Source organism: Cardiocondyla obscurior, linkage group LG16 (genome assembly GCF_019399895.1).
Source record: "Cardiocondyla obscurior isolate alpha-2009 linkage group LG16, Cobs3.1, whole genome shotgun sequence".
In the NCBI taxonomy this organism is placed as follows: Eukaryota; Metazoa; Arthropoda; class Insecta; order Hymenoptera; family Formicidae; genus Cardiocondyla; species Cardiocondyla obscurior.
In genome coordinates this window covers 4,668,387-4,686,361 of record NC_091879.1, presented here as the reverse complement: position 1 = coordinate 4,686,361, position 17,975 = coordinate 4,668,387, and the positions used below count along the sequence as shown (strand labels likewise).

The 17,975-nt window shown below is 37.3% G+C and overlaps 3 protein-coding genes and 1 pseudogene across 3 annotated transcripts; 3 read left to right on the top strand and 1 right to left on the bottom strand.

Annotated features, from left to right (window-relative positions):
• Positions 1–292: 292 nt before the first annotated feature.
• LOC139108823 (uncharacterized) lies at positions 293–4,049 on the bottom strand. Its single transcript, XM_070667418.1, has one exon. It carries the CDS (start codon positions 3,656–3,658, stop codon positions 2,138–2,140), a length of 1,521 nt encoding a protein of 506 aa, XP_070523519.1. The 5' UTR covers positions 3,659–4,049; the 3' UTR covers positions 293–2,137.
• A 7,573-nt stretch (positions 4,050–11,622) lies between these two features.
• LOC139108930 (uncharacterized) lies at positions 11,623–14,208 on the top strand (annotated as a pseudogene).
• Positions 14,209–14,221: 13 nt separating this feature from the next.
• On the top strand, positions 14,222–16,166 carry LOC139109087 (uncharacterized). Its single transcript, XM_070667902.1, has one exon. The coding sequence runs from the start codon at positions 14,319–14,321 to the stop codon at positions 16,164–16,166; it is 1,848 nt and encodes a 615-aa protein (XP_070524003.1). The 5' UTR covers positions 14,222–14,318.
• LOC139108929 (uncharacterized) lies at positions 16,161–17,252 on the top strand. Its single transcript, XM_070667616.1, has one exon. It carries the CDS (start codon positions 16,234–16,236, stop codon positions 16,852–16,854), a length of 621 nt encoding a protein of 206 aa, XP_070523717.1. The 5' UTR covers positions 16,161–16,233; the 3' UTR covers positions 16,855–17,252.
• Positions 17,253–17,975: the final 723 nt, after the last annotated feature.

The following is a 17,975-nucleotide window of genomic DNA, read 5'->3' as shown; positions in this document are numbered from 1 at the left end:
AAAGTTTCGACATGCGAACGGCACCCCCTCACTCTCCCGTAATTCATTTACTCAAAATATGTGTGACATCTTTTTTTATCCTCTTTTTATTTTTAGCGGAATCAAAAGATAAACAATGTAAAAACTTACTACTTGATGATCTTGATCTAGAAGTTGAAGCTCTTTTCCGTTGGCTCTTCACACTTAGACTTCCTTCACTAGTTATTTGGTGGCTTCTCTCTCACACACAAACACGTTCACTCGATTGAATTTTTAGAGACAATGAGAATGAGTCGCGCCAAAACACGTTGTTTTATAAGCTCGGGAAAGGGGAGGACCATTGTGGAGTTTCAGTCTTACTAAAAATTAGAATTTTATTTGCTGGGCTTGTTCCTCCACTTTTCCGTCTTCGCAATTATTGGTCGCCCTTCTATCAGTTTTCTTAATTTCTAAGTTTTCGCCCTTAGTTTCTAAATTTTGGTGAAGAGTTCCCGATATCCATTGGTCCAGGAGAAAATGTTTATAGGCTCCCTTCCACATGGCTTCAGTCCTTCCAAGCTTCCAGATAACAGATTTCAAAATGTTTAGATAACCCTTTTTATCGGCAGTGTGCAATTGCTGCCTGAATTTTTATAGTTTCCGCTCGCGTATCCTATCTTTATTATCGCAGGTGTTTTGCCTCTTGTTTTCCTAATTCCTAGGATCCACAGCGCAATCTTGATTTTAAAGAATTATTTTTCTTCCAGAATTTCCTTTGCCTACCGCCAGACATTTGTTGTTAATTTAAGACATTCCGAGTCCTTCTGAACTATTAATGTTTTTTATATATTTTGACAAGTCCCTTTGTTTCAATTTTTTTATTCGACATCTGTTGCCCAATCGTTTCAAGTTCCTTCTTTTTTATTTATACATCTGGCGATTCAGGATATTCTGTCAGTAAAAATTATTTTTCTGGAAGCTTAGAACCCTCTCCTTTGATACCAATACATTCGGTATACTTCTCTTTATCTACTTTATCAACCATGTGTCGGAAAAAGGAGATGTGGAGTTTACAGGACGTAACAAATATTTACGTACAATATCAGAAGATAGCTCAATAAATTTATTATTTAAAATAGAAACTTTTAGATTTTTTAATAAGTGGGGCACATCGGCAATAATATATAATTTACGATTCAGATTGCATGGATGTGTAATGTTATTTATAATTGTACAATGTCTACTAGCTGTAATGCCAAATGCTTTCCATAAAGCTTGGTTGCCAAATTCCATGTTGGAAGTAACAGCGTTTACTGTAAGTCCAAATGTTTTGGCTCTGTGAAGAACATCTATAATTATTGGTTGTAACAAAGCAATATTAAGGGGGGTTTCTAGTTTAGATCACGAGTTTTAACTTTATTTTTATGATTTTTTTTTTCCGAAAGTATTGAAGCAATCGATATGAAATTTAAAACGTATATTAATTCAAATCTTATCTATACTGTAGAATTTTTATATACACAAATCCTAATACACATTTTCTTAATTAATTAAAATATATATGTAAGAAAAAAAAACGGCGCTTCATGGTTGCCACGATTCTGGCCTTTCTGTTTATCTGAAACAAAAAAACAAAAAAGATTATTAATTAGTATGCCTGTGGTTATGGTCCGTACCAGAATTATTGAAAAATATTCATACAAAAAAAATTGACAGCATTTTGAAAATTAAGTTTCGATTTTTACGATTTTTTTTTCAATTTAAAGAGTTGTAAAAAATATTATTTTAATAGATATTAACTTGATCGTGGTAGGGACGATAGCCGCGAATGTGCTGAATATGTATAAAAAATTTCAGATCGATCGATAAAGTGGTTTTCGAGAAATCATGGCAACCAGTACGGAAAACATGGTTTCGAGAAAAACGCGTTTAAAGTTTTACGGACTAAATTCATAGAGAAAAATGTTACTTACCATCAATCAGCTATTCCCGGGTCGTACAAATATCCTTCCTCCTGCTCGTAAAAGCTGTTTAACGTTAATTTTTTCTCTCTGCGATGAATTCTTTTTTCAAATTCCGCCAGTCGTTGCTCCGCGCGAGTTATGCGATGTCGGTTTCTAAGCGTTGCATACGTTTCAGCATGGTGTCCAACTTTTATGCCCATCACATTTAATATTTTTTAAATTGGCATAAAGCCCTCATTAAAAATAGTAACAGCCAAAAAAGTCGAAATTTCAATAATTTTTGGCCCAGAATAAAGATGTTTAGGAGCGAAAGTCCAAATTAAAGAATTTAAAGACTCGTTATTTTGCGTTTCTGCTCCTAAACAGCGTTCCAGCAACTCGTCAGATGATAGTTCTTCGTAAATGGGCTTAATTATTTCTAAAACATTATCTCCAAGAGGCAGATTGTCATGGTGAAAATTTTCAAGTGTTGATTCGGCTTCGGCTTTACGCCATTTACACCAACTGTCTGTACCGGCAGGGCAGTTCTGATGCTGAGGCTTTTCATCGGTAGAACTCTTATAATAGTATGTTGCCCATATTTCCTTTTTCATTTCTTCTATAGAGTTTGGGTGTCTACGTATAGCTAAGCCATAATAAGTTGATAGTTCGCTTATTATTTTGTCTGTCAGTTTTCCGACACCTTTGCCGCCAAGACCCTTATGATTTTTTTTCGCATTACGAAGTCTCGTGCCCATTCTCTTTTGTACGTGACCGACGCATTCTTTCTTTGTTATAGTAACTTCATTTTCATACGGATTCATATTTAAGATTCCTCTGAAGGTTTTGCTATCTCCGTCTCCTATATAATTCGTGTACATTACTCCATACTTCTGTTTCAATCTTGCAAACATATCTGTGATAGCGTCCACCTCCATTTTACCTGCACTGCCAATATGATTTATGGAGCACGATTCTTTGTGAGTTGCATACCAATCTTTGTAATCTTTAATATTTTCATTTTTTTTATTGTTCCATAAATTGCAAGCTTGGCAAAAACTAGATTTATTAACGGCATCGATTACTTTGTTTGAGTATTTGCCAATTAGAGTCGATACACCAAATAAAGATGAAAAGCCTCTTTTTTTCCACGTACCGTCTCCAGAAACTGTTAAATGAGTTGCAATATTTCCTGCATTTTCATTTTTCTCCTTCTCTTCAACTGCCTTTTGTAAGATGCAGTTGTATATTGCAGATGATGCCACGTAGATATTTTCCAGGCACGCATAATAAGTATTTGTTGCCATTCCTTGGCAAATATCCATTAACCCGCAAAATAAATTCAAACCTTCTAATCCAACATCCAAAAGTCGAAAAACTAATACAATTCGGCGGTTTATTTCAAATGCCTTGTCAATTAACGGCGATGAATCGATATACGTTTCCTTGCAACTGCAACTCACGCAAATCTTGAATCCCAATCCACGATGTGATGACGGAGAGAACTCAATTTTTTTCTTGCAATCTTTACAAATTACAAGAGAGGCTATTGTTGCAAAAACTGAGAAAAAATTTATAATACAATAACCACATTCCTTTGAAACAGGGAAATCGATATTTCTTGAAGTGCTCAGTTTTTCCGCCGATGTACTAGCAAACGTCGAATCCTGCTCATATGTATGCTGATTGCCTCGAAAGTTTCGTTTTTTTTGACGACTTGCACGAGCCGCTTGATTTCTCGAGCCTTTTCGATCCATTTTTAACGATATTTTTTACTTGTATCTGCTCGCTTCAACGGTCAAAACCGAACTGAGAAAGCAAACGCTCTTTTCGTTTTAGATGTTTTGCTCGATAGTACACACATAAAGAACCTTGTTCTACCAGTTGCTTACCTAAGTATAACGTTACCTGACTCAACCGAAATATAATACAACAATAGGCGGCTGCCTCACGCATTACAAGGGTCACGGAGATATGTGCTCCGGGCGCTCCGTTTTGCGCTGCGCCGCAAGGCCAGACGAGGGAATGTTCCGGCGTGCATAGAAGGGCCCCCGAACTTCGGATCGATAAATCCTTTTGCGTATATATTTTCTAAACTATATACTTGCAAAATATGCAAAAAAATCGATTTTTTTGACCCGCTAAACTAGAAACCCCCCTTAAACCCATCCCCCGTAAAATAATATTCTATTATCTGTTTCCACCGACATGCAATTCCACTCAACATAAATACCATAGCGTGAGATGCTATACCTGTATGTTCTGGAAAAGTTACATCTCCAATATAATTTTGAGATAAAGTATCAAAACTTCTGTCTGATGAAATACTAATTTCATCATATACTAAACAAAATTCCTTATCAATTTCATTCCAATTCGCTACCTTTACTTTCAAAAAGTTGAAGACGTCATCCGAAATCCTGCTGTCAAATTTAAAGTTTTCTAGTTTTCTTCATAATGTACGAATTCCTTTACCCTCCTGGAAAAGGAATATTTTGGCGACAAAGTTTTTCATAACCATTCACACCACAAGAAAATCTTAATCGAAGTGCTTTTTCAATAGACTCATTATTCCATTTCTGCATATTTCGATTTGTTCGAGATTCTCCCAAATTATTTTACAAGAATTATATAGCCTGTAATTATTTCGTCGGCTCACTTTATTTCGTCGGCTCACTTTATTTCGCCGACTTCGTCGCCGTTATGTTTTTATAACTTCTTGTTTTTTCCTTTCTTTTGTCGGCATTGTTGATCTCGCGATCGTTGGCCTCAGCGCCAGGCTAATGCTCAATGCCAAATATACAGAGGCACTTGGTAATTCGTATGTATATTGTGTCTTAATGTGTCTTTAACCTCCGAGCATGTTCTTGAAGGCATGAGTATATAAAAAGGGAGATCGCGTCTCACAGCAGGTAGTACAATTAAAAATTCGATCGGAAGCGGAGTTCACCGCATGCAGTCCAACGTTGTATCAATTCTGAGATCGCTAGTCTCAACTCTTTCGTTTTCGTCGCGCTTCGACGATTCGTATTTACGTGTTTTTTTTGTGACGAGAATCTTACTTTCGGAAATAAACTCTTTTGTAACGTGGATCGCACTTTTTCTTTTCCTCGTATTTCGGACTGAATTTTTGGGAAGGAGATTCCCGGTCGAATACACAACACGATTATTGTTTAAAACTCTAATTTGATCATTGGTAAATATTTTTTGTATATTTTTAACCAAGGCTGTGTAATAAAATTTCTTCTCATCTTGTTTTTTTTTTATTTTTATTATCTTCAAAACACGTTGTACATTAACTGAACGATTGCGATAACATCTCAGTTTCACAGAATTTTGTTTCATAATGCGAGATTGTTTATTTATTATTTCTTGTTGTTTTTTTTTATTGTCCGTATCATATCTTGCATTGTATTATCGTTAATCAGTGGATTCTTCTCAGTAGGGAATAAACACGGGTTCTAACCCAGGAGCGTTGAGGGAGGCGAGGGGACGGGGAAAAAATTCGCGATGAGAGGAGCGCGGGGAGAGGTAGCCGTAGGTGGGAAGAAACCCGGGGGGTATCTGTCACCCATTCATTCCCCCGGTCTCTTCCCACCTACGGCTACCTCTCCCGCGCTCCTCTCATCACGGATTTTTTCCCCGTCCCCTCGCCTCCCTCAACGCTCCTGAGTTAGAACCCGTGTTTATTCCCCTTACAACACCCCGCGCTAGCAACCGCCGTTAATATATATTACAAATAAAATAAAATAAAAAACTTACGTTTTTTTTAATTTTGCCGTATTTTTTTCACCGGCGGCAATTCGCTGTCTACAAAGGCGAATCGTTTCCCGTGGGTGCACAAGTTCATTCGTTTGTCTATAACGTATCCACTCGTCACCCACGGGATTTTCGGGAACAGAACGAGGGGTTCTGTCGAACGTTAATGTCTCCCCAGGTTTGCACTCACCACGAATGTGGTTATCGTAGTATAGACTCAATTGAGCTGAACTGTTTTTTTGGTGTGTGCTACACTACACTCCGCCTGCACTAAACGGGGTGCGATTCCCCAACTCGCGGTGCGCAAGAATATGCAATAACGATGCACACTTTTTTTCCATTTAAAAAGTCTCTTAATTAGACGTGTTACACTTGAAAAAATCAGCATACGACTGGCAGGCGACAGTTACGAGCTCACTGCAGACAGTCAGAAAGAAAAACGAAAGCATTTTTTTATCAACAGCAGTCCCGAAGGTATGACATATACTCGTGAGAATCTTTACAGCGTTTAGCACGTTTGAAACTTAAGATGCATTCTATTACACAATGAGAGATTAAGAAATTATTTCATTTAAAAGATGTATCTCGAAAATGTGACATATACTTACGCAAATCTTTTTACATTTAATTCCGAGTTTTTAAAGAAATATGTATGAGATCAATCAATCAATAGTTCATGGATATTGGGGGAAAAATGCAACAATAAAAATTTTTTTTAATATAAACATTTTAATTATATATATTTATTATAAAATATAACATTATTTGTATATTTTGACGGCAATAAAAAATGTTTTAATATAATATAATATAATATAATATAATATAATATAATATAATATAATATAATATAATATAATATAATATAATATAATATAATATTACTTTCGCGCTCCGAATACTAGAGCTAGCAGCTCACAATCAACAATTTGATTCCCATCATAGCAATCGCTAGCATGTATCGCGCTTACAACCTCGTCACGAGTTTTAGCAGTGGAAGCGATGCTAGCAAATTGTACAAATTTCGAATCAATTATTTTAAGAAAAAATGTTAATTTATTAAACGCCAATGTAATACACTCATCAAGATCAATCATTTTAAGAAATGTCGATTCCATCATCATTAAGCATTTGCCAGCTGATTCAAACCGCAAGACATCCATGCCATTAAAGTTGCGTAGTATGGCTGTCAACGCACCGAGGTACACGAAGTCTTGAGGATTTTTAAAATCGTTGTGGAGCAAACTTAAAATGTTTGCATGATACTCGCAGAGTGATTTCCAAGCCTCGAGAGATAGCGGCATTTCCAATCCTCGATTATCGCCAATAATAATTTCCACATAACTTGGTGTTCCAACATTAACACCAATTTCTAAATATTTAAAGCTTGTAGCCGTCAATGCATATCGCTTACATAGAATACGGATTGCATGATCTTTAGATGAGCTAGTGTAAAAACAAAAAATGACCATATAAAGTTTTTATTAAAAAAAAATTTTTTTAGTTAGAAAAATTAATACTCACTCATTATTTACACATGATGTGCTAGATGCATTAGCTGGCGTGTAATAATTCATATTACACGCATATGATGTAGTATTAGCTGGCACATTAAATTCCATATTTGTATATGATGTAGTTGCTGTATTACTTGGCACATAAAAATCCATCACATTAAGAACGGTAATAACAGATCAGTTTGATGCGCGTGTTACATTTAATGTGATATAATTGTTTCGAGATTTTATATATATATATCCCCACCACTAATAAGAAATGCATCAATTAAGTGGGGGGATTAAATCTTCAAATTGTGTAAGTTTTGTTCCTAGGCAACACACACAGGACACATGTTGCATGGAATTATCATATACATTGGAAGTCCACAATTACCACATGATCTACCACATAATGCGTTTTGAGTATCAATTTCATGTTTGCGAATGGCAATCATTGGCCCACTCACATCAGCTAAATTAATCATACATGGTGCACATACTGCAATAGCTTCACTAGGTGTGCAATAATAAAAAGACAACATACAATGTTTAGTACGTCCATTAAGCGCGAAAAGTTGTGGTGAATCTATTTTTCGAGAAATACAATCTTCGAGATCTTCACTTTGATCACTCATATAATCACTATCGTTGGGCAATCCAATATCATCCTCATCAGATAAATCCATTAATTCTCCATTGTCATTTACAGCATTTAAATCAGCCATATTCTCTTAACACAAAATATAAATTTAGTGAACTGTCACCCGATGGTATTTATATAGATCACATTTGTAGGTAATAGTGGGGATCACAAGCATTAGTCTTAAAATAAAAAATGATATCATAAAGATTGCATCAGAAATGCAAGATTTGCGGGCACCACACGTGCTACTGCATTGCATTGGAAATGCAAGATTTGCAGACGCCGCACGTGCCAGTTATCTCAGGCAATGGTGTGGATTACAAGCGTTTAGTCTTAAATGAAAAAAAAACAGTGATTTTATATAGGCGATAATGTTATGAAGATTGCATCAGAAGCGCAAATTTGTAGGCGCCGCTATACACATGTGCTGAAAAAAATACTAAGCAAAAATTTGTAGACGCCACATGTATGTCACTTATCACTGTCGAAAAGGTCCGTAAATAAAAGGCCGCGCAACTTGAAAAGTACAAGAGTTTTATTTAAGAGAATACATCCGTCTTGGTAGAGCGATCGGAACGGAATAAAGACAATGAGATAGATAATGAATAATGAGGATAGGATCATAAAAGAATAGCCGAGAAGTCACGTAGCGCGAATATTGATATGTGTGACTCACGGGTAACAAAATCTAAGATAGCTAACAAAGACCTTGAGTTCGTTGATTCAAGACCTTATTCCTGACACCCCTCCTATCGACGTACTCACTAAATTTAATTGTTTTATACAGCGGTAGTGTTTAATTGTCGATAAAGGTTTGGTAAGTATATCCGCCGTCATTGAGTCTGTGCTCGTATACGTAATTTTGATTTCGCCCTGTTCCTGGACTTCTTTAACAAAATGATATCTCAAATCGATATGTTTACTCTTACAATAATGTACGGAATCTTTACTTAATACTATCGCACTTTGATTATCGCAATAAATTGTAGTACAATTATCGTAACAATTTGATAGTTTCATGTGTCGCAATAGTCCTTTCAAGTAAATAGTTTCTCTCGTGACTTCAGACAATCCCATGTATTCGGCCTCCATGGTCGATAATGCCACAGAACGTTGTTTCTTTGCTTGCCAGCTGATCGGTCCGTTTGCTAAAATCACGACACTTCCTGTAAAAGATCTTCGGTCATCGATGTCACTGCCCCAGTCAGCGTCGACGTATGCATGTAATTTATTGCTATCCGTTTCGTAAATAATACCTAAATTCGCAGTTTCCTTAAGATAGCGTAGGGCTCGTTTCGCTAGTTTCCAATGTGGTAGTCCAGGTTGAGAGCAGAATCGGCTCAACATGCTTGCGGTGAATGCCAGGTCGGGACGAGTAGCGTTGGCTAAATAGATTAGTCCACCGACCAGTTCCCTGTATGGTGTATTTTGCATCTTTAAGAATTCCTTTTCTGTTTTTGGTCGATCTTCTTTGGTGATCTTGACGCCTTGTTCGATGGGGGTTGATGCTGGCTTGCAATCTTGCATTTCAAACTTCGCGAGCAAGTCGTTGATGTACCTGGTTTGAGTAAGTTTAATTTTTCCTGTGGGCCCGTCACGTTCTACGTTTACACCTAAAATATTACTTAATGGGCCTAAGTCGTTCATCTTGAACATCTGCTGCATTTGTTGTTTTCTTTCATTTAATTTATGAATATCGCGCGAACCTATTAATAAGTCGTCAACATAGACAATAATTATCACGTCGCTTTCTGCATCGCTGTCTACATATACACATGGATCCGTTTGAGTTTTCTTCATGCCGATGCTTGACAGGTAAGTATCCAGCTTCTTATACCATTCACGGCCAGATTGCTTTAGGCCATAAAGTGGCCGTTGTAGAGAGCATACTTTGTCCTCTTGACCCTTGATTTCGAGACCTTCCGGCTGGTTCATGTAGATGGTTGTGGACAGGTCCCCTTGGACGTATGCGGAGATGACATCCATATGGTGTACGTGCATTTTATTTTGAACACTTGCAGCTAAAAAGGTGCGAATAGTTTCAAATCTTGCTACGGGTGAGAAAACTTCTCCGAAGTCTATTCCTTTTCGCTGCTCATTTCCGCGTACTACCAGTCTTGCTTTATAGCGGTCAATTTCTCCGTTTTGCTTGCGTTTTAACTTAAATACCCATCTATTGGATAAAATTTTAGCGTCCTGCGGACGTTCCACAAGCGTCCATGTATTATTTTGTATGAGTGAATTATAGTCATCTTCCATCGCTGCTAGTCATAAATCTTTATCTTCCCTGTTGTAAATGTCTTCTACGCTGTCGGGTTCATCGAGATCCTTTTTGTAGGTAAGATTAGCTGCCTCTTGGAATAATTTTCTTGGTCTTCCTGGTCGGCCGGTTCGTTGGACTCGAGGCCGTCCGGGACCTCGTTGGTAAGTATCTCGTATTCCTTCGTTTTCGAAGGATTCCACCTTCGGTGAGGTCGCATAATCTTCCGTGTTGTCTTCTTTGATGTCCTGCTTTTCAGTCTTGGAGACTGTTGAATGTGGTGTTTCCTTCTTCGCGTGTTGCTCGACGGTTCCCAGGATATCTGTAGGTGCTTCAAAGTAATCATTGGTTCGCCTGTTTTCTTTACTTAATTTTTCATGAAAACGAACATCTCTTCGTTTAATAACTTTTCTAGTCTTTGGTTTCCAAAGGCGATAAGCCTTTGATTCTTCAGAATATCCGACTAAAATGTATTCTTCTCCTTTGAGTTCAAATTTATTGCGTTTACCTTCTTTGTTCAAGGCGATTACTTTGCTTCCAAAAATGCGCATGAAACCTACGTATGGTTTCGTGCCGGTCCATGCTTCCGTTGGTGTAATGTTCCCAAGTTTTCTTGATGGGCATCTATTTCTTATAAATGCAGCTGTGTTTATCGCTTCGGCCCATAAGCTTTTTGGTAGATTTGATTGTATCAGCATGCAGCGAGCCATTTCCACAAGAGTGCGGTTCGCTCTTTCGGCGATTCCGTTTTGTTGTGGAGTGTATTCCACACTTAATTGTCGTCCAATACCTTCGGTTTCAAGATATTCGGTGAATTCCCTTGATACATATTCTTTGGCGTTGTCGGTGCGGATCTTTTTGATTGGGCAACCGGTTTCTTTTTCAACTCTTTTCTTATAAATCCTGAAAGCGTTCAGAATGTCTCAGCGCTTCTTTAGCATGACCACTTGCGTATATCTTGTGTGATCGTCTATAAATGTTGCGAAATATTTCGCTCCTTCTATGGATTCAACGTTAAAGGGACCACAAATATCTGAATGTATTAATCCGAGTTTTTCTTTGGAGTGGCTCGTCGACTCGGTATACGGTAATTGATGGATTTTCGCTTTGTCGCATACTTCACAGTTTAATTTTTCTCGTATGGGCTCCATGCTCATGTTTTGGACCATTTCTTCTCGTTTCAGTTTATTGAGATCCTGATAGTTCAGATGTCCATATCTCTCATGCCATCTAAGTTGTTTTGTGTCTTCCGGGGTAGAATCCAGTGCGGTGACATTGTTCGCATCCATACGTGCGGGGCTCGTAACGTATAAATGGCCTTGCCTCTTTGCTCTAATTGCCACAGTTCCATCTTTGCGCTTGACTTCTGCAAAGTCTTTAGTAAATACAACGGTATAATCGTTGTCCGTCATGCAAGATATTGAAAGCAAATTGTTCCGAAATTCAGGAACTAAGAGGGTATCTTGTAATTTTAGATGGCTTACTGCGTTTCCTCTAGATTTTACATTTAGCTTTACTGTGCCTGTTCCGGCTGGCCTCATGCTTTGGTTGGTTGCAGTAAATACTTGGCAGCTCGCGTCTTCAGTTAGTTGAAGAAATTTCTTCGGATCGTTGCACATATGACGCGTGGCTCCGCTGTCCAGGCACCATTCATTTGAGTGATGCGCTTCCAAGGAGAGTACGGCCGCAGACATCGCATCCTCCGCGTTTGCTTTGTGCGTCTGTCTCTTTTCGCTTCTGCAATCCGCTGCACGGTGTCCTACTTTGTCGCATTTAAAGCATTTTCCTGAAAACTTTAATTTATTTTTAGAATCCCGCGGGTTTTGCTTAACATATTTATTAAATGATTTAAATTTGTCTTTAGCAATTAATGCGTCGTTTTCCTCTTGAGTGCTGTGATTGGTATCTCGTTCTTTTTGTCTTGCTTCCTCTTCTATCAGTTTGGATTTCAGAGCTTCTACGTTTGGTATAGCATCACGTGATTCGATGGCAATGCAAAAGTTTTCATATTCAGAAGGCAGAGAATTCAGAATCATTATAGATTGCAGCTCGTCGGGTATGTCTATTCCTGCTTCTTTTAATTTTTCCGAAATGTCACAAAAAGAGCTAATGTATGACGTCATGCTCTGTGCCGAATCTTTTCGCATGCGGTAAAGCTTTTTGTATAAGCTGGCTTTCCTTACCGGACCCCTTGACTCATATAGTTGCACTAGTAGGTTCCATGCCTCCTTTGCTGACTCGGCTCGTTTGATATGGCTCAGTTGACTGCTCTTGACACTCAGGGTTATCAGCGCCAAGGCCTTCTGGTCCTTTGTTGTCCACTCAGTTTGATTCTGCTCCGTTTTTACTACCGCTCCACTTGCGTAGGGCCACAATTCGTTGCAGATCAGCACACTCTTCATCATGAGTTTCCATGATTCAAAGTTTGCACCGTCTAGTTTTTCAATGTTTTGTGCACTTGACATCGTTGCCATAATTTTTATTACTGAGCGCACTCACAAACAGTTTAATTGGCTTGTTATGAATTTTGCGGCACTCGCGTATAGCACTCTGGGTCCATAACCTGTCGAAAAGGTCCGTAAATAAAAGGCCGCGCAACTTGAAAAGTACAAGAGTTTTATTTAAGAGAATACATCCGTCTTGGTAGAGCGATCGGAACGGAATAAAGACAATGAGATAGATAATGAATAATGAGGATAGGATCATAAAAGAATAGCCGAGAAGTCACGTAGCGCGAATATTGATATGTGTGACTCACGGGTAACAAAATCTAAGATAGCTAACAAAGACCTTGAGTTCGTTGATTCAAGACCTTATTCCTGACAATCACAATATGCACGTGCAAAACTGCTAACATTAAAAAAAATATAAAATTATCAGGCGGCTTCCAGTGTTTCATCTGTTCTCCATCGTTATGAAGGTTAATACTTAAAATGCTGACATAATCGCTATGAATTCATTGAACTTACTTAAAAATGTAAACGTAGCAGTTTGTTATATACCACATATAAAACTGTGGAGCATACATCACATTTTATCATTTAGCATATTGAAATCTCGAGAATAAAATGGATCGACGAGAGCAACAGTTGACAGCGCAAGCAGATCGATTAACTTTAGAAGAATTTAATGCATGGAATCAGCAATGTGAAGAATATATCGAATTATTGGAGGACCAGGGCGAAATAAACGTGCAAGATTATCAATCGGTGCGAAGCAATCATTAGTTGCATGTATTGCACGTATCGAAAGTTTAAGAGATTTAACAAAACAACGTTTCATTCATGTGGGTGCTGGACATAATACAAAAAATAAAGAACTTCGATGGCGTGAAATTGACACAGCTTTTGAAAGCCGCATATTAACTGGTGTGGTAATTAATTCAAATTATATCGAGCCTCGCAAATTTCTGGAAGATGCGCAAGACATTGTATTAAAACATGTGCAAAATGTTATGCATAAACATAACAATATAAAAATTAATGTTGTATTTAATGGTGAATTTGTAGCTAACAATAAAACTGCAAATAAAAGTGTGTGCACAAAAAACTGTGAACTCTTTCGTTCAAGTAATCTACAAGAGTGGTACGAGTCACGCATTATCGAGCCTATTCTCACATCCTTGGATGAATTTCAAGAACGTGACAGCGGGTGGGCACTGTCGCGTATACATAATTTGATGATAAATGTAAATAAACACAATCCATTACATGCTGGGTGCCATGTGATATTACCACAGGAAATTAAAATGAAAAGAGCTGTGATAAATATACAATCTGCTGACAATGCATGTTTCGCATGGTCAGTGGTAGCCGCTCTATACCCAGCCGAGAAACATGTGGATCGAATAATATCATATCCACATTATGCAACAGTGTTAAATCTTGAAGGTATTGAGTTTCCAATAACTATGAAACATGTTAAAAAATTTGAAAATCTTAATAATATTTCCATCAACATATATACGATTGAGAAGAAAAAAATTCTACCAATACAACTCACAGATAAAGTACGAGAGAGACACATTCATTTGTTGTACACACAGCGAGATAATGATGTTGGACATTTTTCATTGATAAAAAATTTATCACGTCTTATAAGTTCACAGCTTAGTAAAACAAAGAAATATTTTTGTGATCGGTAAGTATAAAATGTAAGTAAAAAATGTTTTTTTCTTTTATACAATAAAAAATTTTTAATGCATTTATATTCTTTATTCCAGATGCTTACATTACTTTAGTTCAAGTGAAAGATTAATGGTACACAGCGTAGATTGTGGAAAAATTAATGAGTGCGCAATTATATTACCATGTGATGAAAAAAAATGGTTAAGTTTTGACAACTATACTAGAAAGGAACGAGTTCCATTTGTGGTATATGCCGATTTGGAATGCACCCTAGAAAAAACGAATGCTGACTCTACCACATCTACATGTGCACACCAACATCATAAAGTTTTTAGCATAGGGTATTATGTATGCTGTTCATACAACAAGTCGCTATCAATGTATCGGTTTCATCGCGGTAATAACTGTGTCGCATGGTTCGCCGAGGAACTTAAAAATTTAGCACATAATGTAAAAACAATTTTATCAGCTAATGTACCCATGGCTAATTTTACACGAGACGAGTTGGAAAATTTTAACAAAGCTACACATTGTCACATATGTGAAAAACCATTTGTATCAGATGACATACGAGTCCGCGATCACTGTCACTTAACCGGTCGATATAGAGGACCAGCACATTCAAATTGTAATATAAATTATATGGATTCGAATTGTATTCCCATAGTTTTTCATAATTTATCGGGTTACGATGCACATTTTATTATCAAAGAAATTGCAACTGCCTATGAAGGAACTATAGAACTGCTTCCCATAACGAAAGAGAAATATATATCATTTACAAAAAATGTTAGAAGCACCACCGATAATAGAAATAATTGTATAAAATTAAGGTTTATTGATTCATTTAAATTTCTAAATACAAGTCTTGAGAAGTTAGCATCATTTCTAAGTAAAGATAAATTGCGAGTGTCGCGATATGAATTTTCTAATCTAACTAATGAAAATTTTGATTTATTAACACGTAAAGGAGTCTTTCCATATGAATATGTTGACAGTATTGAAAAATTGGAAGATGTATGTTTGCCTCCACGTGAATCATTTTACAGCTCATTGACTGATGATACAGTATCCAAAAATGATTATGCACACGCTATAGATATCTGGCAACGATTCTCAATTCAAACGCTCGGAGAATACAGTGATCTGTATTTAAAAACTGATGTCTTGTTATTAGTTGACATATTTAAAAACTTTAGAGACAGCTGTATAGCGAGTTACAAACTTGATCCCGCATATTATTACACTTTACCAGGTTTTACGTGGGACGCGATGTTAAAACACACGGGTGTAAAATTTGAACTTCTTACTGACATTGATATGGTTATGTTTATTGAACGTGGTATACGCGGCGGTTTAAGTCAATGCTCAAGCAGATATGCATGTGCCAATAATAAGTATATGCAGTCATATGATTCATCAAAATCATCAACATATTTAATGTATTTTGATGTTAATAATTTGTATGGATGGGCGATGTGTCAACCGCTACCATATGCCGATTTTCAATGGGTTGACAATGTTTCTAATTTCGATGTGATGAGTGTGCCACTAGACTCACCCAATGGTTATATTTTCGAGGTTGATTTAGAGTATTCACAACGTTTACATGATGCGCATGCCGACCTGCCATTCTGTCCAACGCGCGATAAGCCACCTGGTAAGCGACAGGACAAGCTTCTCGCAACCTTATATGATAAGAAGCGTTACATCATTCATTATCGCAATTTACAGCAATGTATTAATCATGGACTGCATCTTACAAAAATACATCGCATATTACAATTTAAACAATCCCCATGGCTACGTGTTTATATAGAACTTAATACTAAATTTAGAACGCTTGCAAAAAATAATTTTGAAAAAAACTTGTATAAATTAATGAATAATGCAGTATTTGGAAAAACTATGGAGAACGTGCGTAATCATGTTGATGTAAGGCTCGTAACACATTGGGGGGGACAGATTTGGTGCTGAGGCATTGATCTCGAAACCGAATTTTCATAGTCGTAGCATTTTCGCCGAAAATCTGGTAGCGATTGAAATGCGTAAACTTGAAGTGAAATTTAATAAACCGATCTATGTTGGAATGTGCATTCTGGACATATCTAAAACATGTTTATATGAATTTCATCATGAGTACATGCAACCTCTTTATCAAAATAAATGTAAAATTATGTATACTGACACAGACAGTCTTATATATCATATAGAGTGCGAAGACGTTTATGAGATTATGAAACGTGATATTAATAGATTTGATACAAGTGATTACGCTTGTGACATAGTGTATGGTATTCCACAAGTCAATAAAAAAGTACCAGGTTTGATGAAAGATGAAAACAATGGAGCGATCATGACTGAATTCATTGGACTTCGAGCAAAAATGTATGCATTACGAGTAGATGGTAAAAAAGATACAAAAAAGATTAAAGGTGTTAAGAGTAATGTTGTCGCCAAGAAGATAACGTTTGATGATTACACACGATGCTTGAAGGAGGAAATAGAAATGACGCGTCAGCAAACATGTATAAGATCTAAGCTGCACGAAGTGTATACTATACGTGAGGAAAAAACTGCTTTAAGTCCATATGATGATAAACGATATATTATACAGGATTCTATTGAAACATTACCATGGGGGCATTATAAAATACCGTTGTAAAAAAAAATTTTATATATTATACATTATACATTATACATTATACATTATATATTGTAAATAAAAAAATTTTTTTAATTATATAAAATTCTTATAAAACGTTATTCTTGCATATCCATGAGTTATGTGAATTATTAAATCCCAGCCACTTTACATAAACATTATTTCCTTGTTTTCGTAACACTTTTTCAACAAGATATACATCAGGATTATTTACATGAAGAAATTCCTGTTCATAGAATCCTCCGGCGATAGGTTTTCCACAAGAATCTTCCAACAAGTACGTCACAGGATTAGTTTTTTGCACTTTGACGATTGTAAATACTTCCGTAGTCCAATTTGGTGTATAGCCTTTTTCAAATATTGTTTTGAATTTGCTAACACGTACTGAATCACCAGTTTTAAACCGTTGTTATATCCCGAGCCCTTAGCAACAGAGGCTCGGGAATAACGTCGGAATGTCGCACGCGCGCGACCGTTTAGCTTGATCGGCAGAATACCGCCGATCAAGGTAACCCGGCATTTCCGGCCGGGACGCGAAGTCCGAGGCCAGTCGCGGTTGCCACCCGCGATTCCGCTGATTGCTATGATTTTTGGCATAGCAACAGTAGGAGATATATAGGGGCAGCCGCGGCCCGGACAGTCAGTCGCTAACCAGAATCTCGTGTGAAATCTTTAATTAATCGACAAGTGTAAAAAAGGAAGGAAGGAAATAAAGAAGTGAACAAGAAATATCAAAGAGGCGACTTTATTCTCCCAAAAACATAAGTCTCTCCGGAGAACGAACCCCACAGCACCCTTGCGGTGTAACAATTGGTGGCAACGGTGGGATTCGCCCCCCGGAGTTTAGTCGCCCTTGTGTCGGCGCCTTCCGTCTATTGGGCGTCCGACTGGTAATGCGGGACCTCTGCAACAAACAAATAAAAAATCTGTGAAAATTCAACTTATGAATGAGAAGATAGAAAAAGACCACAAGCAAGGGAGAGCCGGACGTGCAACCTGAGCATCCCCTGACCAGCGTAACTACGAGCAGCAGCCACGCAGATAAGCAGCCACGCAGATAAGCAGCCACGCAGATAAGCAGCCACGCAGATAAGCAGCCAAGCAGACCGAATACGAGATAG

Bases quoted from the DNA above. Each gene is read 5' to 3' on its own strand.
- LOC139108823 (XM_070667418.1), bottom strand. From the start codon at position 3,658: ATGGATCGAAAAGGCTCGAGAAATCAAGCGGCTCGTGCAAGTCGTCAA.
- LOC139109087 (XM_070667902.1), top strand. From the start codon at position 14,319: ATGGTACACAGCGTAGATTGTGGAAAAATTAATGAGTGCGCAATTATA.
- LOC139108929 (XM_070667616.1), top strand. From the start codon at position 16,234: ATGCGTAAACTTGAAGTGAAATTTAATAAACCGATCTATGTTGGAATG.